Source organism: Serinus canaria, chromosome 2 (assembly GCF_022539315.1).
Source record: "Serinus canaria isolate serCan28SL12 chromosome 2, serCan2020, whole genome shotgun sequence".
Lineage (NCBI taxonomy): Eukaryota > Metazoa > Chordata > Aves > Passeriformes > Fringillidae > Serinus > Serinus canaria.
In genome coordinates this window covers 108062509-108090066 of record NC_066315.1, presented here as the reverse complement: position 1 = coordinate 108090066, position 27558 = coordinate 108062509, and the positions used below count along the sequence as shown (strand labels likewise).

General features: G+C 38.1%; 1 protein-coding gene across 2 annotated transcripts; it reads left to right on the top strand.

Moving 5' to 3' along the window:
* Positions 1-24992, top strand: DSC1 (desmocollin 1). Of its 2 annotated transcripts, XM_018909662.3 has the most exons (17): positions 1-194; positions 2672-2756; positions 5307-5509; positions 5984-6103; positions 7282-7437; positions 8318-8462; positions 8735-8901; positions 11120-11254; positions 12109-12294; positions 13511-13770; positions 13962-14104; positions 15141-15356; positions 16817-17050; positions 19709-19830; positions 20953-21189; positions 21811-21856; positions 21942-22080. In XM_018909662.3, the coding sequence occupies exons 1-16, from the start codon at positions 156-158 to the stop codon at positions 21847-21849; spliced, it is 2487 nt and encodes an 828-aa protein (XP_018765207.1). In that variant the 5' UTR covers positions 1-155; the 3' UTR covers positions 21850-21856; positions 21942-22080. The 2 variants fall into 2 exon arrangements, with proteins under 2 accessions (XP_018765207.1, XP_009100905.1); XM_009102657.4 differs by lacking the exon at positions 21811-21856 and having other exon boundaries at positions 3-194; positions 21942-24992.
* Positions 24993-27558: the final 2566 nt, after the last annotated feature.

Below are 27558 nucleotides of genomic sequence, written 5' to 3'. Positions count from 1 at the left end.
CCGGCCGGCTCCTGTGGCAGACGGGAGGGGACAGCAGAGCCGCGCTCCCGCGGAGTCGCGCCGCCACCTCCGCCGCCACTTCGCACTCGCTCCCTCGCCCGCCGTGGCAGCACCGACGGCGGCGGCTCCCCCCTTCCCGCCCAGCCCCGCGCACCATGGCCCCCACAGCCCCCCGCCTGGTCCTCGGCCTCCTGGTGAGTGAGGGAGGGAGGGAGGGAGGGAGAAAGCGGAATCACTGGGATCAGTGGGACGAGTGGGTGGGCGCCGGCGGGAGCGCAGCGGAGCGCGCCGGCCGCTCACGCACCTGGCCGCGCCTTTCCTCCGCGCTGCTCCTGCTGCTCCGCGGGTGCGCAGCGCAGAGGGGAGACATCCGAGCGGGTGATCTCTGCCCGGCTCCTTTCTCCAAATCGGGTTTCTCCTCGGCGGGGCCCTTGCGAGGGGCGCAGAGCAGCGCGAAAGCTGCGCGGCCGCGGGGCGCACCTCGGGGGGCTTCGGCGCGGGCAGGGATCCAGCGGGATGCGCCGCTCGCCTTGGGACAGGTGGTCGGGCGGCTTTTGGAGCCTCCCGGGAGGTTGCGCGACGGGCGCACGCTCGGGTCGCTGATGCTGCTGCTGGATATTCATAGGAAAAAAAAAATACCGCAGTTAATTTTATTTAAATCTCCCACTCTGCCTCTTCCCCACCTGGTTCTTCTTTTTCCGTGGGAAGGATTTTGCCACAGTGTGGAGCATGTTGGGCTCTTCTAAGAGAGTTAGTTGTGCATGAAACGCTTTTCAGTGATTTCCCTTACATTTAGTTTATTGTATTTGTACATAATTATCAGCTCCTGAAAGGCCTTTGGGTGTCAGAGCAGGGTAGTTCTCTCTCACGATTTTATTTTTTTAAATTTATAGTAGATGAGTAAAAGTGATTTTTCTATTGTTTCCTAGCCCCTTTCCTCCCTATTAACATTGCATTCGCAAAAAGAGGGCAGATGGTCGGTTGAGCCTGTGAAAGGAAAATACTTGGTAGTGTTGAAGCACTGAATTTATTATTTTAATATTAATTTTATATGTACATTTTAATGATAATGTTACTATTTCAGACACTGTGTGCTTGCCTTTGCCAGGATATTAAAGTAAAACTGAAAGAAATGCAAGCACCTTTATTCATGTGTCTAATTTAAAAAAAGGAAAAAAAATCCTGAGGTGTCTTCTTTGTGTAAAGTGGAAGGACATCACAACTTTTTTTTACCTGATGTTTCCTTATGTCTTGATGTCCATGAATAACTACCACTTACTTTTGTTTAACTACTCAATAGTTTTTTGTGCTGACATCAGACTGGGCTTGGCATAACTATTTAAAAATTATGTCATGTCATATTGACTCTTAAAATATTTCAGAACAGTGTAAAAAGATGTTGTAATTTCAATATCTTAAAAATTAGTGCGATGTCTTTTAGAGGAGAGTGTTGTATTAAGCGTCTGTTAATAAGGAAAGCCTACTAATACATTAGCAGGAATGTTTAAATTATTTGTGTATATGCAATTTTTATAACTGCTTATATATATATATATATATATATATATATACAGAACTATATCAAGAGCTTTTATGGTGCAGACACAGCATTTTTTTTCTAAAGGGTCCTAATGTCTTTCAGAGTTTAAAGTATTTTTATTTAAATATTTTCTTAATAAGCATCAGAAGTAATTTTAGGATTTCCATTAGCTATTTACTTCGTTATACCTTTAATCCTAAAGGTATGTGCAAAATAAAAATGCTTTTCCTTTTTTTTGCTAGACTTTCATCCTGAAAGAGTAAATGCACATAAAAGGGTGGATAGATTTGTTTACATTTTTCTATGTCTTTGTTTAATTGTCTTTGTGTTTTTTGGATTACAATTTTAAACATAGAGATAGAAACTAGGCAAAAACACACACATATAATCTGAGATCAGGATTCACTTGCTCTGTGCTGAGGAAAATCTTTGTACTTCTATGTGATTCTTTTTAGAAAAAGGTCTGGTTATCTACTACTCATTTGAATTTTTAGGAGGACCCTATTTTGTAACTGGTTATATGGGAGTGGACTGCTGTGATACACGACATTTTATTTATGTCATATCTAATTGCTGAAGCTACGTTTAATTAGCTTGTTGAGAATGCACTTTTAAGATGCAAAGTGATACATAAGTGCAAGTGTCGTCATGAGGTTTTAATGAGACACTCGTCCCTTTAATGTCCAGCATTGCCACAATTCCACCAAACTGAGTGTTGGTGCATTAAACCTTAATACTTAGAGACCTGGGATCTGAATTGGCCAGGAATGCTGTTAGAGGGAGCCCACAGTGAAGATGTATTTTATCGTATCTCTGCTGAAGTAGGAGCGTAGGCAAAATCCTCTAGTCAAAGGGAACTCTTGCTGTTAATGCCAGTGGTGCAGTGATTTTAGGAAAAAAAAACCCAAAAGAAAAACCAAAACAAAACACGACCCCTGGACAAATACAGGAGCAATAGTCAGATCTTGTTTCCAGTTTGAAGCTGAATTTGTAGGGAGGAGTTCTTTCAGTGCTGTTTCGCTTGCTTGTCATAACAAACAAACAGACCAACCAAAGTCAGCATCAGTGTCTAGTTCAAAATACCATGTAATTATGTGGGTTTTTTTCCTGATTTCTTCATTTGTTTTCTAGGTGCTGAGTTTGTGCTGTGAAGCTTGCAAGAAAGTAATTTTTCATGTTCCTTCTGAACTAGAGGCTGACAAGTTAGTTGGCAGAGGTGAGAGAAACTATGAAATTCCCAGCTTAACAACACAGCATTGCACTTTTGCTGGAGATGCTGTTAACAGTGGAGGAGACTTTATTTTTAATGGAATGAATGGATGACTGGAGAGCCAGCTAAACAGCTGGATCAGCTTTTTATGAAGGATACGCCCTGTGTTTGTTACGGATTTGAACACCAGCTCCATGCATCCCTTCGACTTTCGCATAAAGAGCAGGGTTTAAACCCTGTCAGATCACAGGGTATAATTTAAAACTAAAATGGCAGAATTTAATATTTTCAAAATTTGGAGTCTAAGGCTTACTGTTTAAATAAATGCTTGATATTCCAAACTGCACCCATAACCCACTGTCATGTGAAGAAGAGAATAAGTCATTTGGACAAAGGAGATGATAAAAAAAGAAGACAAAACCTGCTTAACCAGGCACCAAGAGGCTGCTTCTGTGTGAAACACGGATGTGACTGCTCAGCAGTGCTGGGGCATTGAGAGCGCATGAGGGGACGTGTTGCAGAGGTGTCCTGCATGCACATTCTGTTGGGAGAGTGCTCCTGTCTGACTGGACAGTCTGCCTCAGTTCAGGGCAGCTTGCAGGTGACTGGGAGGAGTAGAGGAGACCAGAAAACATCCCACTCCTATTTTTTTTTTCAGACCAGTCTTTCAAAGGCAGCTTTGAAAGGTGTGGCAGAGGAGGTGCTGAAGGATTCTGTGCTGCCTCAGACTGAATTTGAGAATTCAGAGGTGCCTTTTGTGAGTCCTGTGACAGCAGAGTAGTGTGCTCCAAGTTTGCAGTCCTCATCCATATTTCTGTAGAAAGAACAAATAAAGTGAATTGTAGTTCATCACAATTGCTCACAGTACACAATGTAGCTTTATAGTGAAAATTCCTTTATCTTACTTTTAAATAGTAAAACAAAGAAAGCTGCTGCAGCTGTGTGAGTTTTCATAGAATTTAACATTTGTCTATGTAAGTAAGCTTCATTTATATAAAAATAAAACTTCATGTTATTGCAGTGCTTTGAAAGAACTTGTATAACATGGAACTCTAAACTTTTTTCCCCCCCAAAACTTTTAACAAAACCATTATAGCTCAAAAGACATTACTAAAGCATTTATGGAGAAATATTTTGAATTGATGAAAGGACCATACTTTGACAATGAAATTAGTCAGGATTTTCTTGCTTATCATAAGAGTTCTTTATATCTTATACCAGAGGTTTTAAAGAAAAAATACCCCACAAAACTATAACTAATGGACCATTGGGTTGACTCATGTAACCATCAGAAACAGTATCTCCAGTCTGGTATTTTTGGAAATGCAGTGCTGTAATAGGTAGCAGTATAAGGCACATTTAATTGAGGCACTGATATTCTTTTCAATATTCTGTTTGCACTGTACAGATGAAAAAGGATAGGAGTCACTGCTGCAGTACCATAGAAAGCCTAGGAAATCTTAATTTATTTGTGCATTTAAAGGACAGACTTAAGAGGAAGAAAAAATCAAATTGTATTTTAAGTTATGCTTCCCATCTGTTTTTGCAGTTTTGAAAGCGGAATGAAATTTAGTTAATTGAAAATGTCGTTTACATATACAGGATGAAATTCTGAATCTTCATGAATTTTGCAATCAGCTTTTATACAGCAGTGTCCCATCCACTATGATACCATTGAAAGAGTATTGAAGAGTTTTGGTTTTGAGACCATGATACACATCTTGTGCTCTGCAATGATCATTTGTTTGGAGTTTGTCTCTGACTTTCAACCTTTTCAGGGTGTCAAATCATCCTCTTTTAGGGCTGATTTTGCTTTTTCTCCAGCTGTACTAAACTACTTGCTGGTGAACCGAGTTTATTAAGTGCAAAAAATCTATTTTAGCCACAAGTGACAGCAAATACAATGAAAAATACCTGGGAAATATGCTGAAATTGCCTGTATGGGATTCTATCACATGCATATTAAAAAATTTCTAATTGTTTGTTCTAGAGTTAGTCTTTATCTCTCCCATCTGTCTGCCTCATAATTTAAAGGCCTTTGTCCTCCCAAGAGCATTAAATCACATAGTACCAGTCAGTGCTTTCCTCCTGAGGGCAAAACTTCCAAGATGTAGCATCTCCATTGGGCATTTGCATTAATTAATCGTCTTCACCGATATTGTAGGGCACGGAGCACGAGGCAAATGCAATAGCTACTGCTCCAATAATGGGCATGTCTGAAATATTTTTTGTGTTTAAATGTACATAATTTTGTCTCTGCTTCCACAATTTTACCAGTGTAATAGTGTTTTGTTGAGCAATATCCATATAGCACCCATGATGTTTAGGAAGCACTAATGCATACAAGAGTGGAAATTAATGGAAACTTCATCAAATTGGAGTGCATTAGTGGGTTTTAAAATCAGTATTGGTGTTGTGTAAATACTGAGTGACAAGCTTTTGAAGACTCTTTCTGTCAGTAAATACAATTTTTACTTGGGGCTTGGGGTTTTTTGTGTTATGAGGGATATTGTTTTTTGCTGTTTGAGTTATAGTTTAAATGTTTTTTTTTTACAGTTGATTTGAAAGAATGCCTTCAGTCTGCAGAGCTTATCAGTTCCAGTGATGACAACTTCAAGGTTCTAGAGGATGGCTCTGTGTATACAACATCTGCTCTTTCTTTGTCTGCTGAGAAAAAGACTTTCACTATATTACTTAAGGACATTCAAGAACAAGTTCAAAAGAAAATACACGTTGACTTGGTGGAAGAAGAAAAAAAGGTTAGGTTCTAATTTCAAGATATCTTACTTATTTGAAATATTATTTCACAAAATACAGCTTTGTACTAGGTATCTGTAGTTGAATTTTGGAATTCAAATAATCAGGCAAAATACTGGTGTAGTGTGTATTTTTATTTAGCAATTGTTGATTACTGTGTTGCTTTAGTCAGCAGATTTCCTTTCTCAAATGGGAGATTCTAGCAAGTAGCATAATCAGGAATGTCAAGAATCTTAAAAGCCACGTTTGAGGAATTAAACCAGATCTTATTCATGCAAAGTATTACAAGAAATGAAAAAGCTTGGAATATTATCACAGATATAATCAGAAATGAAGATCTTGGAAAAACAAATTGTCAGTAGGAAGACTGGAATGGGGAGAAAAAGATGGAAATGCAGGATGGCAGTTAAGCAAAAATTATGCAGTTAAGAATGTATGGATGTATTCTCATCTGTCTTTCTATCTTCTCGACCCAGACACCGAATACCAGGCATGCTAGGGATACAGTTCTGAAGAGAACCAAAAGAAGGTGGGGCCCTATTCCATCTGTCATGATAGAGAACTCACTGGGACCTTTCCCACTGCAAATACAGCAGGTACATTTTATAAAATCCTTAATTTTATGACCCATGCTAGTTTTTTATGTGACTTCTATGATAAAGAAGATGAGCTGTCTTTTATTATCTACCAATGCTATTATTCCTCTGTCTTGTTCTGTCCTGTTCATTGTATATCTTGTGATCTTGTACCTGAAATAACTTGTGATCTTAGTTGTTGGAGTGAAAAGGCATTGTGCAGAAGTTGAAAAAAGAAGGGAGACATGCTATCAAAGAGAGCTCTTTGGCCTGGAAATCAGTGTGTGTAATTAAAAAGAAAAGCAACAGCAAGCAACCCTCCACTAAACATTGTTTAGAAAAGGATTTTGTAAACACAGACTCAGGTAAATTTTGCCTGCTTGTCTACATCCTTTCTGGAGCTCGAGGTGTTGTACCTTCAGCCTTGAAGACTGAGTATGGCCTATGTTATTCAGAAAAGTAGTTAGTGGGAGAAAACAAGTAGGCGTGAAAGAGAAATGCAAGAATTAAAGTTATCATAGATCCATCTAGCCTTCACTAGATTACAGAGTGGCTGGTAGCAGATGTGTAGAGACAAGTGTAATAACAGAGTCTGTGCAGAGCAATCATTCTTCTACTAATCTTACCCTCCTAACTTCTGGCATTCAGTAAATAAGGAAAAGTATTTTGGGAGAAGAGTGTTTATAAATAGATAAGTCTAATGTTGCCTCCTTGGTGCTTGTAATGAGGTGCAGATGCTATCTGAATTGGCATGTCTCTGAACTCTACTCTATGTGGTCCTTATTCCTTCTTCCCTTCCTTCACTTTTTCTTCTTTAGGTGCAAACCATATTCTCAGTGAATGCACTAAAACTAAAGTCTCTTGAACAGGTTCAGAAATAAGCTGTCTGTATCTGAACATGCCTTGTGTGTGAGATATTTGAGAGAAATTGGATTTCAAATTTTTTTTCCCTTATACTGTCATCTCTTTAATTTGAGAATTCTAAATATTTCTAAGTTTGAATTAACTCCTCATGTACACACATTATAAAGGAAGGCAGTCACATGTCAGGCTGTTTTCCTACTGTTCTGTGAACAGTAAATCAAGGTTTTTTTTTAGTTTTAGGAATTTTTGTTTGTGCTGATATGATCATGAAAAGGTGGAAATGTATTGAGATGCTGTTGCTGTTTTTCCTTGGGCTTAAAAATGTTTTCTTCTAGGTCCAGTCAGACACAGCTCAGAACTACACAATTTATTATTCTGCAAGTGGACCAGGAATTGATCAAGATCCAAAGGGTTTGTTTTACATAGAAAGAGAAACTGGAAATATCTTTGCTACTCGTGCGGTAGACCGTGAACAGTATCCAAGTTTTCAGGTACAGGCCTATGTTGTGTAAATATAATATTTATATATGTAATTTTAAATCTCTCATGCATATATTTGACAGTTGGGTTGCAGGGGAGATGGTAGCAAACAAGATCTGGAATCACCTGTCTATTCTGAGTAATATCCTTGGTGTTGAAGAGATAAAATCAGTAGCAAATAAATAAATTGCTGGCCATCCAGATCTTGAGAGTAGTTTTGCTTTTCACTTCTTATTCTCTAATTACAACATAAATATAGTGACCTATTGGATTTGCATTACTTCTAAGAAGACTTTTTTAGGGAAGCTTGAAAAGATCTGTAGAAACAGAAATAATGGTGTACTCTAGATGACTGTGGTTTTCTGAGTCTCAAGCTGTTCAGATCTGTTAACAAGGTACACTGCTCTCTCTACTGGCTAAGTGTAAGAAGGCAATTAGTAGAAACAGCTTCTAAAACATAATTTTCAGTACCTATTGCTGCATTTCATTAGGTTATGTTATAATGGGGCAAATAGTTTTGCTCTGGTTCTTGTTTTGTTCTAAATAACAATGTATACATTTATATTTTGATAGCTGAGGTTCCTTGTGAACACCTGAAAAAAAAGTGTTCAGGAAACTTGAAAAAAGTGATAGAGTTGGAGGAGGGATCAGGGAGAAAGTGATAAAAGCACTTATAATGTGTGAGGACTGGAAGGGGGAAAAGATTGGAAAGTATTCAGAGATTTTGTTCTGCTTTCACTCTAAGATAACAATAACACCCCCTTCCACGTGCCTGAAAAACCTGGTCTTGAGAAGGATGTGCTTGCCATGCTGTATTTAATTTTGTTTTATGGACTCCTCCATTGAACTAAAAGTTCTGCATTTTTCTTAAGCACTGAATTTTTCTTACAGATCATTTGCTTTGCAACCACTCCAGATGGTTATTCACCAGAAGTACCCCTTGTGCATACAATCAGGATAGAAGATGACAATGATAATGCTCCCTATTTTACACAAGATCTTTTTGAATTTTGTGTTCCTGAAAATTCCAGACCTGGTAAGAATTGTTTTAAATCAGTGAACACACTTATCACTGCTCAGCTTTGTTATATACCAGTATGACTAGGTGTGATCCTGCCTTTTAAGACATTTCAGTGAGATTTCCTGGGGAGTATTATATTGCAGCAAAGACTGAATTTGCAAACAGCAGCAGTAAATGTTCAAGTAGCTCTTTTCACATGTTTAAAACAGAAATACCTTTTCAAATAATTTTTTTTTTACTATTTGTAAATTTTTCTGAAACTTAAAATTGCTCTGTTGTGTTCACAGGTGTTGTTGTTGGGAAAGTGATTGCAGAGGACAGAGATGAGCCCTATACTCTGCATACCACGTTGAAATACCGCATTGTGTCACAAACCCCTCCCATTACCCCAGCGTTTTCTTTACACGGTGACACCGGTGTCATCTCTGTATTGCTGCCACAGCTGGACAGAGAGGTGATCTTTCCTGAAACATTCTCTGCTGTCATTTAGTGCACACAGATGGCTTTACACTGCTCTGCTCTGCCCTTGCGAGACCCCACCTGCAGGGCTGCATCCAGCTCTGGCCTCCTCAGTGCAGAAAGGACATGGTGCTGTTAGAGCAGGTCCAGAGGAGGGATGTGAAGAAGTTCAAATCCAAAAGTAGGAGCACCTGTTCTATAAAGACAGGCTGAGAGAGTTGGAGTTGTTCAGTCTAGAGAAGACTCATTACAGACTTTTAGTTGTTAAACAGGGCTTATGAAAAAGGAAAGTGGCTTTTTTTTTGGCATGGGCAGATAGTGATAAGACAATGGGAAGTGGTCTTTTAAACTAAAAGAGGAGATATTTAGGTTAGATGTTGGGAAGAAATTCTTTACTCAGAGGTAGTGATGCACTGGAGCAGGTTGCCCAGAGAGGTTGTGGATGCCGCATTCCTGGAAGTGTTCAGGGCCAGGTTGTACCATGCCCTGAGCAAACTGATTTAGGGGGTGGAAGTTCATGGGGATGAAATCCTGTGGCATGGGCAGTTTGAAACTAGATGATCTTTAGAATCCCTTTCAACCCAAGCCTTTCTATGATTCTATGAAATACTGGCATGGGGATCAACAGACACAGCTTCTTTTTCATTTTTTGTTACTGTCTCTAAGGCTTCTTCTGAACCCTTTCAGAAACCTGCAATTAGTCCAGAGAGTTTCTGCATAGATTACCATATTCTAGCTAACCTTGGCAGAGAACTTCCTACTGCTCAGCTGTTCAACCTATGGATTTTTCACGTTTTCACTGAACACTTTCTGTGTTCAGGAATGCCAAAAACCACTGATTCCTCCTAATGAAGCTCGATTTGTGGTGCTTCTTGCTTCTTCATAGAGAAGATGAACCAGTTTCTCTGGAAGAAGTCAGTCATCCTATATTAACCAGAAATATCTGCAGTAGTTGAAACCTAAACAGTAACATATCATTTCTTAAAATTAATGTGTCACCCATTACCCATTTATTTTTATCAGCTAGCTTTCAAGCAAATAAGATACAGGATTTCTTTTTTTTGATAGAATGTCATGTGAGATAGGTTACACTAGGAAAAATATGACAGGTGTGCGTCATTCAAAATAATATTTCTAGCATAGGACAGTCATTTTAGGAGACATTGCAGCAGGCACAACTTTTCTGAAGATGAAAGGACTTACGGCATGCTTGTGTTGTTTTATGGCTGAAAATCTACATAAAACATCTTGTTGCGAAACTTTGCTCTTGCAGTTACAGTGCTTAGCTTTTTCAGCAGGAGAAAATTGCAGTGATTGTGAGCATCACTGTGACTACTAAGGAAACTGACACAGTGACTACTTGAAGGAAGAAGGGATTGAAAAACTAGACCACTGCCTATCTTTTAAAGATAAACCTATGAAGTAGAACAGAAGATTTCATTCCTGTACCAGAGAAACCCAGTGCTACTTCCAGGCATTCAGAACTACAGCTTTGCCTTGATTTGCAAACTTTCTCTTTTTGTGCCTAATCCATCTTTACTGTTGTGTCTTCCCTCCCCTCTGCCCACACCGTTTTTTCCCCAGTCCCCTTTTCCTTGGTTGTTAAATTAAAAAAAAAAGCTGTTCTGGTTCAAGCTAGGGGTTTAAGTTGGCTCCTTCCTATTGGAGAGCCCCTTGGAACTGGTAAGGCTGCTGACTCCTTCAGTGCCAGACCCTGCCAAATGACAGGCATTGCCTTAACCTGTATTGCCCACATAGAGGCTGGTTGCAGTTTTCTTCATCCTTAGTGAAATAAAAGACATGCATTGAAACACTTCACGTGTTGACAACGTGAGGGAATACTCTGCTGCTCCAAAGGGGACACAAATAGCAGATGAAAGTGTGTCATCTGTATCTTCCAAAACTTCAGGTTCTGGAAAATAATGCTGATGTTGTGAGAAGCTTTATTTAATGCGGGTTATAGCATGCATCTTACTAACAGATGCTGGCTGAACTCAGTACTGCTTAGCCACTGAAAATTATTTTGCTCCTTTTCCTTTTGAGCTATAGGGCAAAAAGCCACAGAGCCAATTTTGTTGGAAAGCACTGAATTTAGAGCAGAGTTACGGAACAGGAATGAAATATTTAGTTCTACTCCTGTATAACTATGTGTTACTATGCAGTTAAAAAAGTGAGTATGACAAACTTCTTTATGCTTTTATTCTTCTTTTTAGCTTGTACCCAGTTACACTTTGTTAGTTGAAGTGAGAGATATGGCAGGTCAGCCTTTTGGTTTGTGCACTACAGGAACAGTTGTCATCAAAATCGAGGATACGAATGACAATGCACCATCCTTTAAACAATTACAAGTAAGTCTGCATAAGTAAAATGTCTGTACAAAGGTTAAAAAAAGGTTCATCCCCTTTCAAATTTCCTGGTGGACAGTCCCTCAAGTATGAAGTCTAATACCCTGAGACAGTTAACGCTAATATAAATGTCTTTGCTTATTCCAGCCATGAATATGATTCAGGGCAAAGAGTATGTCTCAACAACTGTGTATGCATCTCAAATACCACAAGAGATTTTGTAATATGAAATATATGAAAAAATAATTCATTCTTCATAAGGAATGCATGTAATTTATCTCTTCTGTTCACTACTGTAGAATAGCATCAGTAATATCAACTGAGAATCACTCTTACCTGCTCTACTTCAGCTTGTACAGATTAACACAAAAATACAAAAAAATCCTTTAATCTTTTGATATCAGAGTAGAGATGTATTTAGTAGTTTTTGGATATTTTGCAAGTTCTTTTTGGTTTATTTATATATATTTTCCTATTTACCCCAAGGTCTTTTCTAATTCTCATGTTGATCTTGTTGAATGCAAATTACAATCTATAGCTGATGTAGCTGAGGGAAACTGCTAATCTACCTTTCCTGGAAGGAGAATTCCAGAATTAATTATGTCAATGATAGTTTGAGAGTATGAAGAAGCTGAGATTTCAGTTGTGCTGTCAGGAAAGGTTTCTTGTTTGACTCAAGGTATAAGGGAGGAATGGAGAAAATATGCTAATGCATGAAAACAAAATAAATAATTTCATCAGCCTGGTAAATTGACTCCTTAGGTTGAAGTAGTCTTATTTAAATATGATGCTCTTCAGTCCTGCCTTGTGGAACACTATTCTCTGATTTAAATTAATTTTTTTTTGGGTACTACAAGTATGAAACACGAGTGGAAGAAAACAGAGTGAATGTAGAAATACTGAGAGTCTCTGTTGTTGATCTTGATGAACCTGGTTCACCTGGCTCAGGAGCAGTGTATGAAATTATAAGAGGAAATGATGATCAGGCCTTTGAAATTACAACAGACAAAAACACAAATGAAGGAATACTGTGTGTTGTTAAGGTAAGTAAAATTGAAGGGCTAGGGGAAAATTTATGAATTTTCAAGTTTTGGTTTTAAAACTTAACACACAAAGCTCACCTTCCAGACTGTTCCTGAATTTTGTGTGTTTAGAATCCAAAGAATTTGGTTTTTCATTTCAGAAGAGGATGGTGCTTTGGACTGGTTCTACAGCTGGAGTTGTTTAGACTTATGGGGATGTAACTGAGGAATGCTTGATGGTTTTTAATAGAAATGAGAGAGTGGCAAAGCAGGGAAAGCACCTTCTTCAGTCTTGTTCTCTCTGGGGGTAAAGTAGACTTCCTAGTTCAGCATGAAGCTCCCCAGGTTTTATTTTGCAGTGTACTGACTTCAGGTTTGCTTCTGGCATGTCCCTAAGAAATTTGTGTCAGTTTAGTTGTTTGCTATAAGTGTTTTACAGATGTGAGGTAAAAGGCCCATTGCATCTGTCCTTCAGCAGATCCCTTTGCCTCTTTTCCTTTATCTTTTATAACTGCTATAAGAGGTAACTTCTAAGGAGCAGAAAAGATTAGTATTAAAACTTGAACATGTAAATTGTGGACGTATTGATGCTAGTAATTTTTTAAATTATTAATATTTATTATGGAGTTTTTGTTCCTAGTAATGATTAGAACTTTTTCTAAAGCTCTGTCCCTGGTATATGAACATAGTTGAAATTTTTTACATTTATTATAATGCTGTAGTACACTAGAGAATATTATGACTTTAGGATATTAGCTTTTAAAGGTATAAAATGACTTTGGAGAACCTTTTTGAAAAATAAATGGTAGGTACTTACTGTCAACTCCATAAATTCTCTGGTGGATTTGTAGCTTCTAGAGAGAAGTGTGATTGACCATTGGTGAAAAGGAAATATATGTAAGATAAAATAATGGCTAACTAGATCAGAAGAAGAAAATCCTCCACTACATTTATTTTCTTTCTGTTCTTTTAGTAACTAGTTTTCAGAAGATTTATCCAAAATTTTGCAGTGGTATTGCTTACTTGGGTATTTTTTAGGCCTTTTTCTTTGACTAACTTAAAACTTTACATAAAAAAAAAATCATGTCCTTCTACTCTATCTCAATGGGTTATTTGAGGACAGTTGGCTTCTTCTGTAAATGTGGTACAGTTTGAGCTGCAGTAATTGCGTGGTGAAAAGAATGTTAGGTTTTGTATTGGTTTGAAGGGAAAAAACACCACCTCACCTTTGTTACAGGGACTGGACTATGAAACTGCCAAGCAAAGGATCCTGGTAATTGGAGTCAACAATGAGGCACCCTACCTGCTGGCTCCCCATTCCCAACAACTTTCCCAGAGCACCAGCTCTGTTACTGTGCATGTCCTGGATGTGGATGAGGGACCGGTGTTCAAACCCTGTCTGTTGCCCTTGGACGTTAAAGAGTGCGAGGATATTGGGACGGCTATTGGCAGATATGTAGCAGAAGATCCAGAAACTGGAAATAGTGAGGGCATAAGGTATGAAACAACTTTATTTACTGGGGTTTTTTTTTGAATTCAGCATGGGTGGGATATGGGAAGGGGGAAATTGTTGAGGCTGGATGTTGGTGTGTGCAGCTGCACCGCTGTCAGTGTATATGAATACATGTATCTGAATACATGTGTGTGCTATGTTTGGGATCTTTAACAAGACAAATTATTCTTCACAGATACCGGATACCACCTGGCCAGTGTAATTGGGTCAACATAGATGACAAATCAGGTGAAATCAGAACTGTTAGGGTCTTGGACCGAGACATAGGAGAAATGAGACGAGGTCAATGCAATATCACAGTCCTTGCAATAGACAGAAGTGAGTACTAAGTGTTGTTGGAGTCTCTGTGGTGTGTAACAGATGTTTATGTGCAAATGTAGTGTGGGTGCATCTGCAGTGGTTCAGACCAGTGGCCCACCTAGTCCATTGTCTTGTCTTTGTGATAGCTCTGTCAAATACTTAGGGAATATTATTTAGCAGGGAGAGCCTTTATAAATCAGGCATGATCTAAATGTTTTGAGACATTATCTGCCCCATTTAAAAGCCTTTTGTAATTTTAAATTGAGAGATTTTTCTCTGGAGTATATTTCTTCTATTTCTTGACTATTCTTTTTTAAGTGATAGCTCCTAGCAGTTGTGAGCTAGACAACAGAGAAAGTAGAGAGGACTTTTTGAAAAGAAGTCATTGAACTTGCAGCAAACAATTCTAACTCTGTCGAAGTTTGCATTTTAAAGTCAAATGTAAATAATACAAATTTAAATTGTTTAGAACTTCTATTGTCTGTGTAGTAAGCATGATATCTGCAATTAACTATTTCTAGAAAAAGGATTAAAAAGTAGACAATGTAATTTCACTGGAATGCATATGACAAGCATTGACCATTTGTGTATTAGAAAAACTGTAATAGGAAGGAAGAGTTCATTTATTTCTTGCATGCTGACTTTGGTGGCATGGTATGTGTCACTGATGAATGCATGGTGACTTAAAGGGCAGAGGACAGAAAGAAGTGCTCTGTTCCCTTAGTGTTTTTGTTTCCAAGAGAGGTGAAGGTAGGGAAAATGTAGTTAATTTTCTCCCTCTGGAAGTTAGGAGGCTGGAAGTCTTCACTTTCTGCTTTTGTCTCTGCTTGTCATAGTGTCCTTTACTCCTGGGTTATGAACTCTTCCTCCTCTTACCCCTCCTACCTGTTAGCGTAGTATGTGGTCCCACGCAGACACACATACTCAGCAAAATACAGCTTACTTCTAAACACAAATAATACAGTTGATGCTGTTTAATTGTGAAAGTTTGGACCAGAAATTAACGTGACAATATTAGAAGCAGGTGCTAAACCTAGTTATTTTTATCTCATAGATGGTAAAACAGGCACTGGAACAATTCAGGTTTGCATCGTGCCTGGCAACAAGAATTTCCCCCGAATCACTCAGACAGACTACATCATGTGCAGAGACAGACAGCCGATCAGCCTCACGGCCCAGGATGGCGACGAGGCTCCCTACAGCGCGCCCTTTGAGTATCGCATCAACGACCGCAGGCTGGCTTCCATGTGGAAGCTAACTCCACACGACGGTATGTGAAAGCTGCCTCCTCCTCCTCCTCCTCACTCAGCTGCAGGCTGCAGAGGAGGCTTTGCTGTCTCTCACCTGGGTGTTCTGCAAGTATAGAGTGGATGAATCCCTGTTTGGAATTGGTGTAGTCAGTGGAGATGCTCTGGGGCTCAATGATGGTCTCTAGTGGTCCCTCTAGTTCTCCTCCAGTGATGACACTGTTGGCATCCCAAAGGCAAGGAGAAAGATCTGTCTCTTAAAGCATAAAGAAGAAGAATCTGTCCCAAGCATCCTTGGGTCAGAAATCAGCTGCTGTCTGAAATTATGACGTAAGAAGATCAGGAGAACGAACAAAATCTGATGTAATACATTGCATCAATACCTGGAAATGAACTAAAGATTCATAATTCCTAAGGAATTTAAGAATGAAATGGCTAGTATTCCAAAGAGAAATAGAACTTTTCTTAGTCTCTTATTATGGTGGAGGACTGGGAAACTGGAACTTAATCTAAAATTGATTATAGGCTGACAAAAGTGCTGGAAGTTTTTATGTTACTACTGCTGCTACCCAGCACACTTTTTGTAAAGCTGATCTGGGCAGTAGATAAACAATTTATTAGCAAAGGAATCACTGTTTCCTGAAATTTGTTGATATAAAAATTTATAGCTGATGGTAGTTACCTGGTCATTGCCAGATGAGGGCAACAAGAGCAGTGCATACACTTGCAACTATGGTGACATGAATTAGTTGCAAAGGATATGATTCTGTAGCATTCCATCTCGCTAAGAAAGGCAAAAGAAAAATCTGAAAGCAAAGCCATCTAAGAGTGCAAAGTTTTATGTCAGGTAAATTGAAAACTGCATTTTGGATGATACGTGTTGTTTCATATAGCTCATCATAAAGCAACCATTATGTACAACAGTGTCAGTCTTGTACATTTTTTTACAAATTATTTCTTTTGGACCTCAAATAATAGGGTCATTAATTATTGCCTCTGAACTGGGCAGCAGGTTAAATGGATTTTTTCCCCCACTGGAAATAGTCATTCTCCCTGAATACAGCAATATAACTAAAGAGTAGGATAGGTATAAAATAAGTTTATAATTAATTATTCCAATCACACAGTTATTAAAAGCCTTTTTAATAACTGTCAGTTTAGTTGATGATCTTTACTAGTAAGCCCAAGTAGTGTCATTTCCTGTAACGAACTAAATCAACTTCAGAGTTTCAAATAACATGTTTTCAGAGGGTTGTATAAGGTATGCTTTGTCATTTCTAAAATTTAAAAGGTGCTGAAAGTATAAATTCATTCAAGATCTAGTTTTGTATCAACACATTTTATCTAACTTGAAACTAATTACTGTGGATCTAGTAGCAGTATAGCTATAACAGAAGGGAAAATTGTGATTATGGTCACATTTGTGACAAATGAGTTCCAAGCATCGTTGACCCTAGATCTGGTTTTGTCTTTTTTTTTGCAGATAATTCTTGGTATCTTTCACCAAAGGGTGATATTCCATATGGAATTTATGAAATTCCTGTAAGTGTGATTGATAATGGAGGAAAGATAGGAGAGAACATAGTAAGAGTTAATCTCTGTGATTGTGTTACTCCAACTGAATGCGACGGCAGAACTCGTCAGCTTTCTGGTGGAAATGTTACCCTTGGTCTCTGGGCCATCCTTGCAATGATCTTAGGATCATTATTATTGCTGCGTAAGTACATTTTTTTTAAACACAAAGTACAATTAATTCACTTAATTATAAAATTAGCTGAGAGAACCGGATTCAAACCCGATTCAAACATTTTTTATTTTGGCTGTTGTATAGCCGTCATCACTGACTTAATGTACCTGCTCTGTTTATAGCAGAATCACAGGCTTCCTGCTCTCATCTTGTGCTGTAGTTACTGTGTGTGGATTTCTGTATATTTGTTTAAGTATATTTAGTGTGAGATGTTCTGTATGTTCATGTAAGTGAGGCCAAAAAAACCCTGCATTTAGTACTTGAACGAAAAGACTTCAAAAAAGTTTGTGAGTTCTAGAAACATTTCTGTTTCTAGGAATGCTGAAATCAATTTCCCAGAGTATTTTGTGATTTCTGTTGTGTTGTGAATTAAGATATGAGGTATCTGAGACACTGGATTTCTCAAGGGATTTTACAAGGCCCCATAAAATCATGGAACCATTGAATATACTGAGTTGGAAGGGACCCATCAGGATCATTGCGTCCAAATCCTGGCCTTGCACATGGCACCAATAATCACACCATCTGTCTGAGAACATTGTCCAATCACTTCCTGAACTCAGCCTTGGTGCTCTGACCATTTCCCTCCAGAGCCTGTTCCAGTGCCCAGCCACCCTCTGGGTGAAAAACCTTTTTCTGATATCCAACTGAAACCTCCCCAGACTAAGCTTTAAGCCATTTCCTTGAGTCCTGTCACTGGTAATGAGAGTGAAGAGATCAGTGTCTGCCCAAGCTTCCTCTGAGGAAGTTGTAACTGCAATGAGGTCTCCCCTCAGTTTCCTCTTCACCAGGCTGAACAAACCAAACTACCTCAGCAGCTCCTCACACAGCTTCCTCTCAAGGCTCTTTACCATCTTCATGGCCCTCCTTTGGACACTCTTTAATAGCTTAAAATCTTCCTGATATTGTGGCATCCAAAACTGCACACAGGTGAGGCCACTCCAGCCCAGAGCAGAGCAGGACAATCCCCTCCCTAGCCTGGCTCTGATGCTGTGCCTGATGCCCCCAGGACAGGGTTGGCCCTCCTGGCTGCCAGGGCACTGCTGGCTCATGTTCAGCTTGCCATGGACCAAGACCCCCAAGGTCCCTTTCTGCAGCTCTGTTCTCCAGCATCTCTTTCCCCAGTCTACACACACATCCAGGATTGCCCCATCTGAAGTGCAGACACATTAAAGGACAGGGTGAATAATTCACAACAGACCAAAGCCTTGAACATACCTTGTGCTACTGGAGCTGCCCAAAGCATAACAGATTCTAAGAGTAATATTGCTGTTAACCAGTGAGACAATGATGGTGATATGGAAAAGCAAAAGGAAGTTCATTTTTTTTACCACAATCAGTCATGTTATTCTGACTAATAACATTCTTAAAAACCACAGAGGACATTCTGCAGTAGCTAGTATTTGAAAATTTGGGTTTTTGGGTTTTTTTTCCTTCTTTCTTATCCATTTTTTCTGGTCATAGTAAAATTTGTCTTGCTCCTGTTGAATCTCGACTAGCTGTTCTTACTTAAGTAGCTAGAACACTGGGACCTGAACATGTTTGAAGGCTAGCTAGATCGATGTTTTATCTCAGTAGGGCAGGTACCCAAATTTGGGATATGTCCTGAAGGTAGAATTTTCAGATGTGGGAACATGCAGTAGAGGAACTGTGTGAAATGTCACTGACCTCTTTTTCACTGCCTCTTGACTGCATCACTTACAAATAGGTCCTTTATTTTACTGTGGATAGGTTTTACCCTGTGCATCCTCTGCTCAGTGCTGTCATGGATGTCTTCTTCCCATCTGTCAGCATCAGGAGGCAACCTGCTAGAATCATTGATGCAGGTCTCTCTGACAGCTGATGCTAGAGAAGCTAAATTAGCTTGAAAGTGGCTCTTGGCCAATTTTCACAGAAGTTTATGTGTTCAGAGATCAAGTTTCTCAGTGGGCAGTTAGGCAGAACTCTTCCTCATGGGCTTCTTTATTTTTAAGCTAACAATTTGAAAAGTGCAGGAAACAGAATGGTTCTCTGAATGAAAGGTTTAGTCATTTGTTTAGGAAAGGTATTAGTTAATCATGATCCTGTTATTCAGAGTCATTTCTGGGTGAGTTTCTGACAACAAAAAGTAGTATTATTAAGAGGAATAAAATGAATACAAGTGATTAAATAAGATTGTTCTATAGCATAATCCTGGAAGTCCTCCAGGGTTCTGCTGACCTTTGTGAAGCAGAAGTTTCTGGTATTAGGACATTTAGCTTGCCTGTTAGTGCCTTATGATATAATTTGACATTTGCATATTCAGACATGAAAAATGTAGGCATAAGACAAAATTTTAACCTGTGTTTGGACTAAATTTTTCATTACTGAAAATGAGTAAGACACAGTGCTTTCATAAAGGATGCTTGCATTTCTTTTGGAAAAACCAGATGTGTTTTAGAAGAATGAAATAATTCAACAATGCAGTGATTACTTGCTATACTGTTTGGAAAAGAAAAAAGGGAATATATAAAGCTTGAATTATGAGCACTTTTGGAAATGAATTTCTTTTTAAACCATTCTTGATGCTTAGGCCCTTAAAATTCGTTATTTAACATAAGTAGATACTATTGTGTGGTAAAATTTATAGTATTATTTCCTTTTCCATAGTAATCCTGATCACAATTTGTGGCTGCTGTGGTGCTGGGGTAATGCACAGGCAGGTGACTGATGATTGTGCCAATCACAATTTAATCATTTCAAACACAGAAGCTCCGGGAGAAGAAGTGATGGTAAGTTGTCTGTTTGTTTCAACATAGAAACTTGCAATTGAGATGTCCATAGCATTGCAATTTGAGAACAGGACACCTGCAAGTAAGTGTTTTGATAAAGGAAATAGGCTAACAATGAAGGGACCATTAGATGTACTTTGCCATTTAATAAGAATTTGAAAATTCTTACTTTAGGCAGAGGTGGTAGTACCCATATACCTTTAAACATACCTTGTAGTCATTAGGCTGGCTACTTGTAATACTTCCAGATTTTAAGGATTTTGTTGGCAGTTTCAGGTGAGCATTTTAATAACATTGCAATTATTTTTAACATTGACAATAGATTGAAATGAATTATTTTGCCTGTGTTGAAAATGTGTTAATTGCAAAACATTCTTTTTCCTTGGAGAAGGTTTTTTATATTTGGCAACTAGCTGTGTAAATTTCAGGTGCAATTTTTGCCCTTCCCCTGAAAAATTACCCCAAATGAAGTTGATTTCATGAACAGATCCATGTTCATGAAATTTTTCTTGCTTTTTGCATCTAAGCTTCTTTCAGTCTACCATGAACATAGTTCAGTCCAGGACTGCATTCATGCAGAATAACTTAGCTCTTCAGACTACCTCTTTTCTGTCATCCTCCACCCCCTGACATTGTCTTCCCCAAGAAGAGGACATGAGTTTAAAAATAATATTTCATGTTGAAAACCAAGAAATCGTTATGGTGGCATGAGTCAAATTTCTTGTTGCCTATAAAAAATAATGTAATGCCATTATAAACTTGAATATGGATTGTATATATTTCACTGGGATAAAACTTCCATTCTTTGATATCATCATATAATATATCATATAATATCATATTTAAATTCAGATATCCTCTCTTCTCTCTTGTCATTGTATCCTTTCCCAAGATTATTTACTGATCTTTAGACATTAAGGATGTCTAAAGATCAGTAAATAATTTTGGGAAAGGATAATAATCTTTGTAAAAATATCACAGTGCCAAGAAAGAGACTTCTCAGATTTCTGTTGTGGCAGTTTCTGATTGCCACTTCTTCTTTTTGAATTAAAAATGAAAAAGAAATGAGGAGGAAAAACGATGTCCTCACTACTGCTTTTTTGTTTTGTTTTGTTTGTTTAGGATCACAATATAATTCCTCTGCAAAATACGTGTGATCAAGGAGGGTATGGAGTAAAAACAGGAGAGCAGCAAACATTTGAGATGGTAAAAGGAAGAGGGCATACCTTGGAATCAGTCAAGGGAGGTGGACATCAGACTCTGGGATCAGTTAAAGAAGGAGGAGGACAGACTATGATGGATACTTGTAGATACTCCTACTCAGAGTGGCATAATTTCACACATCCTCGTTTAGGCGAAGTAAGTATTCTGAAACTGATTTTCTTTGAAGTGTAGGCTATGGTCAATATATACAGGCTTTTCAAGGAAGACATGTAAATGTGCTAGAAAGGTGGCTTTCTGGTTTTGGTTTCATTTCATTTTTCCTCTCCTTTGCTCCTCTGCATCCCCTTTGGAATATTGCTCTTTCAAGGAGTGATCTTTGACGTATTTCAGGCAAAAGTGTAAATTACTTTCTTCTCTTGGCTTGAGCTATACGCAGTGTGCTGTTTTTCATTTTGAATATTTACTGAAGCTTTTGTGAGTTTTTCTGAGGATGTCTGTTTGCTTTTAGTCTAACTGCTTACTTTGTGCTAATTTAAACCTCATATGTAATTTAGCAATGGAGCAGGAATGAATGTACAGCATTAAGAATGTAGTCCATTTCTTGGAGATCAAAAAGCTCTCACTACTTGTCTAACTAGTTATGTATAAATCAGTCTTTTAATTTTCAGTGGATTTTAGTTGCTTGACGGGTTATTTAAACAGGTTCTTCCTCTTTTATTCTTACATATGTAATTAGTAGAAATTATTTCTTTAATAAATACTTATATTTTGTAGTCGTAATGATATAGACCAATCATGTGCATTTTTTGTATGTAGGAATCCATTAGAGGACACACTGTGATTAAAAATAATTGAATGAAAGGTAAATCAAAAAGAAATTTTTTTTTTGTAATATGTTTAGGATAACAATTTAAGAAAATGATAAGATCTGTTCTGTTCCTATCCAGAAGGTGCACCTATGCAGACAGGATGAAGAACAGAAGCATTCTGAAGATTATCTCCTTTCATATAACTATGAAGGAAAAGGATCTTTGGCTGGCTCTGTAGGCTGCTGCAGTGATCAGCATGAAGAAGAGGCACTTGACTTCTTAGATCAGTTGGAACCCAAGTTTAGGACATTAGCAGAAACATGCGTCAAAAGATAAATGTGCCTTTCAGAGTGCTGAAAAAAAACTGTAAATAAGTGGCTGTCATACTTTTGTGATATTAGGTACTTTGGAATTGAGAGGGGTAGAGGTTTGTCAGAATTAAGATAGACTGGTAAGAGTGTAAATGACTCTTGCTATAAATTTACATTTTCTTACATGGGACACATTCTATCAGAACAAAGGGATTCAAAATATTTTTTCTTTAGGTTAAAATAGTAATGCTAGTTTCTACTTAGATTACATTTTCCATTCTTTGTGATTGCTCACAATGCGAAACTTAGTGTTCTTTTAATTAATTTTCCAGCTTCAAAATTTTATTGTATTTGGCTTTGGAGAAGGAAAGCTTTATAACTCACTGTTTCTTTGTTTTCTTTTAATTTTTGTAGAAATGAAGCAAATCATATTGTTGGTGCATATCAAGTACCTTGTTAACTTATATGAGCTGAGATACGAAATATTTTTTCATTTTGGACATAAAAATACTCATGAATATATTAGAAGACTTTACATTTTGATTGAAAATTAAATATATATATATATTGTATATATGTAAAATAATATTCAAAAATATATTTTTCTCCTAATGGGTTACCACCCATCAAACTTGCTATCCTAAGGGATTTATGGCATCACCACATAGGGTATCAGCATTGTATGCGAGGATGTATTTTTCTTTTAAGGAAATAAGAGATCAAAAAAAAAAAAAAATCATGCAGTAGAGGAAACTGTTATACTTCAAATGAATGCAATATAAATCTCATGTTTACTTCACACAAGTTTGTACCTCTGTTTCTTGTGAGTTTTGACATAGTATCATTGCAGAAATGATGGCCATTGCCGAGAGTTTTGTCCAGTGTCGCTACCACTACCTTTTCTACTTGCCCAGCTATGGACTTCCTTAAACTGTTTCTTTTTGGAAGTAGAGCTTGAAGGAAGACAGGCTCAAATGGATTGAGAACAGTGTTAATAATGTGGTTTTGAGATAGATTTTTATTGAGATGCAGAGTTACAGTGGGAGAAGCCGTTGGTTTTGAATGTAATTTGGGGTAGTTGTAGAGGTCAGTGTTTAAACACGTCTCTGGCAGAAACCATCTGAATCCCATTTGTTACTGTACTAGATTAAGCATACATATACACTATATATATATATACACAAACACACCAAAGTCTGAAATACCTTTGGCAGATGACAGTAGTGGGACTTGAATGCTGCCATAAGCAGTGGGTGGTATTCCACCTCTGCTTCCCAGGTTTTAAGTGTTTTTTTAATATTTGCACTCCTGGTTAAGTAATCTGTCTTCTGCTCTCTGGGAATTCTCTTGTGCCTTAAAAGAACATCTTGGTGCCTATGAGAAACTTGTGCAATTACTTATTTCTGTAGCTATAAGTCTGCTTTTAGGAATTGCTCTGTAAACATATGCTTTAGAGATATTTTTAAAAAATTACTATAGCTAATGATCTGTAATAGGAATAATTGCTAACAACCAAGAGTCATGCTGCTCTAAATTTCAGTCACTGCTGACTTCCAGTGGTTGCAGTTCATGCCATAAGAATTATGGTGAGTGAAAACCCATAACAGTATAGAAACTTAGCAACATTATAAAATAGTACTTTTAAAACTTTATGTTTTACACTGTAAATGGGCTTCGGAATATTTCTGGTAAGAACTAGCTGTGGTTAAGAACTTCATAGACCAATGTTAAATATATTTTCCAGTATCATTTGAAAGTAGTAATTAATTCATCCTGAAGTAAATACACTGCCAGTGGCAGGAATGACAGTCATCAGCAGCAAAATACTAGATGAGAAGCAAGGTGTTACAAACTTGCTTCTTTTAAAAACTGTGTGCTAACACTTCTCTTCTGAACACTGCTCCTCTTTATCACTAACATAAACAAAATTTTCTGTACGTGGACTGTCATATCTGTGACTGATACAAGTCAGAATTTCTCTGCTGATGCTAGTGGAGCTGTGCTGACTTTATGTCAGGTGAAGATCTGTCCCCTTGTGATTTTCTTGCTGCTTTATCTTGCATTTTATGTTTAGTTATTGGCTATACACTTTTTAAGGTAATAGTAATGTCTCCTTCTCCCTCTCTTAATGTTTGGTGGTGTTTTTGTTTGTTTGTATTTTAAATTATATAAAATCCTGTGGTTCAGAACTTATAACTATCTTAAAAGTTAAGATAGTTAACTTAAGTTGATAACCATCTGCTTAAAACATCCAACTATATTGGCTCTTTAAGCAGATGATTATCAACTTACCATCCTAGAGTAAAAATAATACATTACTTAAACTGAAATAGTACCTTTCTAGTCTAATTTACCTTAAAAATATTTTATTTGGTTTTCTTGTTTGCTTGGTTTTGGTTTGTTTTTTTTTTTTTACATTTCAGAAAACATAGATAATTAATTTTTTTTCCATTTATAAACAAACTAGAAATCTGGAGTCACTTCTACTCCTTTGTCTGTTTTAAAAACTAAAATTCTGATTTGAACCAGCTATTTCTGTAAAACCAAGACTAGAAGTGAGATGCTTTAAAAAAAGAACTGCAAAGTATTACTTTCATTATATATTGTAATTATGTGATGGAAACTTTGTATAAAGCATTAAAGTTTACAGATACAAAGTAAACCTTATAAATGTAATATTTCAAAATGTATAATTCACTTGTTGTTACTGTCTTGAATTGCCTTAAAAATTGTGAAGATTTTTCCCTGCTGCTAGGTAATCTGCAATCTACCTAGCCATGTCAAAATTATCTTAACATCATATTTTTAGGTTTATTTTGTACAACAGTGAGTAATAAATTTTTTGCAAAATAAAAGGATGTTCTATAAAAACTCTTCATTTCTTGTGCATGAACCAGTTTATGAAGATAAGTATGCCTATTTCTGAAGGGTATTGAATTTTTAAGTTTTAATGCAGTGCTTTTGTGCCACTAATGTGCTTTAATGCAAGTAGTAGTTGTCCTTACAGCATGATCTGAGGTGGGGGTCTTGCTGGATTTTATACTTGGCAAATTCAGGATATGAAGAGTACAAAGCATTACTCTGTCATCTTGCTGATAATTTGTAAAAAATACACAGTGCCTGCTTTGCAAACCTCATAAAAACCATTTGAAACCAGTAGCAGCAGATAACTCAGTGTTAATATGTTTGGCATGTAAAGCTGCAGAATATCAGTATAGTGGGGGTTATGATATTATCATCAGAAGACCAGTGGAATGTAAGTTTGGTTACCCAGCGTCAAGGAAAGGGAAATTCACAGGATGGCTGAGATTAGAAGAGACTTCTGGAGGTCCTCTGGTCCAGCCTCTTTGCTCAAGAGTGGCCACTTAACAGCTTGAGCTGTTGTTGGTCCAGCTGTTGTTCTGGACCATGTGGCTTTTGAGTATCTCCAAGGATGGAGACCACAGCCTCTCTGGGAAACCTGTGCCAGTGCTCAGTCACCTTCAAAGTAAGTATGCTCTTCCTGGTATTGAGATGGTGCTGCCTGTGTTCTGAGCACCACTGAAAAGAACCTGGCTCTGCCACCTATGCACCTTCACTTCAGGTACAGGTATAAATTAATAAGATCACCCCTGAACCTTCTCCAGGCTGAAAAGTTCACATTCCTCAGCCTTTTTTCATCAGAGAGAAGCTCCAGTCCCTTCCTGTTTTTTTGTGCATTCTTTGGACTGTCTCCACTATGTCCATGTCTCTCTTGCACTGAGGAGCCCAGAGCTAGATGCAACAGTCCAGGTGTGGCCTCACCAGTGCTGATAAAAAGGGAAGGATCACTTCCTTTGACCTGATGGCAGCAGTCCACATGCAGCCCAAAATGTCATTGGCCTCCTTTGGGGGGGAAGCACATTGACTCGTGCTATCCACCAGGAGCCCCAGGTCCTGTTCTGCCAAGCTGTGCTTTCCAAGCAGCCAAGCTGCTGCTTATGCCATTCCAGCAGCTATCAGGGTGGTAAAAATGCCCCATGAGGACCAGAGTCTGCAGGTGGGAGACTGCTTCTGGCTGCCCACAGAAAGCCTCCTGCACTTGTTCTTTCTGGTGAGGGGATGCATAGCAGGTGCTCACTACCTTGTCACCCACATTGTCTACTCCTTAATCCTCTCTGATAAGTTCTCAGTGAGCAAGGAGCAAAATTGTCTACAGAGTGGGTCAGGTTGGCCTCTGGGTCTATCTGTCCCTTGAAGCAGAGTGTCACCTGCCACTGTCACCCACTCGCTGTTTCCTCCTGGTGCCTCTGTGTGCCTCAGGGTCAGCAGATGCTTCTCTTGAGAGCACACTTTGTTCCTCCTTAGCTTTAAGGGCTTTCACCTGCTTTAATATTCACTTCTTGTCAACATTTATGCCACTGGTGCTTTTCAGTTCATACAGAGGGTGCCCCTCTTTCCAGCCCTGTGTTTTTGGTGCTATGGGACTGTAAGAGGAGGAGGAAGAGGAAGAGGAAGAGTGAGGTCACACAGGCAGCATGGAGAGGGTCTGTGATACTCCATGCTGCCTCATGGACCAGCCTACACCAGAGGGCTGAGCTCAGCATTTGTGTGCTGGCCATGTTCATGAGATGGAGGGTGGTGATATCCACTATGCTGGGCTGACTGAGCTGTGGAGAAACTGGTGGGAGGGGAAAGAAAAAAAGACCTGAAACTGAGTCACCTCAACCTCAGTCAACCTCAAGCTGGAGCTATACTTAAGCATAATAATGAAAATGGGATTCAAAGTCTCTCACTGATCTTGCATTGTTCCTGGTTTTATTTATATTTTCCTAGGGGTAATTGTAAGAGTAAGGGGGATTGTTTTATCAGGAGACTGTTCCATAACATGCTGTTCTTGCTCTTTTAATCCTGCTCAGAATCTTCTAAATGAAAATAAGACAAGTGTTTTAGGTTAAAAGGACTATCTTATTAGAACAAAAGCTTGTCTAACAGAAAATAGACTACCATCAAATCTATCATTGTGTGCTATGGTTTTTGTTTTGGCCTCACAACTTTTGTGATTCATCTTTTTTTAGGGTAGTGTGTGTTTTCCCATGGATTATTGTTGATTTCCACTGAAATATTTATTGATTATTGCCCTTCCATATATATTCAAGTGGAACAATGGGAATATTCATTCAAACTTTTATTATATCTTCAGATAAATCTGTGACATTTAAAAAAAAAGGGGTTATATATAAAAATCAGATTTGCTGGATTTAAAGTTGCCCAGGTAATATTGGTGATTAGCAAAGTTAAACAAGGAGATCTACAGAAGCAGTACATTGTTTTGAACAATTTTCAAACACCTAGAGTCCTCTTTTGGCTGAGGCATGTTGAAAACTCTGTGTGCAATGCTTCCCATCAGCAAATACCTTGAAGAAATCTACAACCCCAAAGTACTAGGTTCAAATGTTATGGAGAAATGACATTATTTATTTTCA

Coding starts and splice junctions, on each gene's coding strand:
- DSC1 (XM_009102657.4), top strand. CDS start 156: ATGGCCCCCACAGCCCCCCGCCTGGTCCTCGGCCTCCTG. Junction 5,510..5,983: donor TGGTGGAAGAAGAAAAAAAG/GTTAGGTTCTAA, acceptor TTCTCGACCCAG/ACACCGAATACCAGGCATGC. Junction 15,357..16,816: donor GAAGCTAACTCCACACGACG/GTATGTGAAAGC, acceptor TTTTTTTTGCAG/ATAATTCTTGGTATCTTTCA.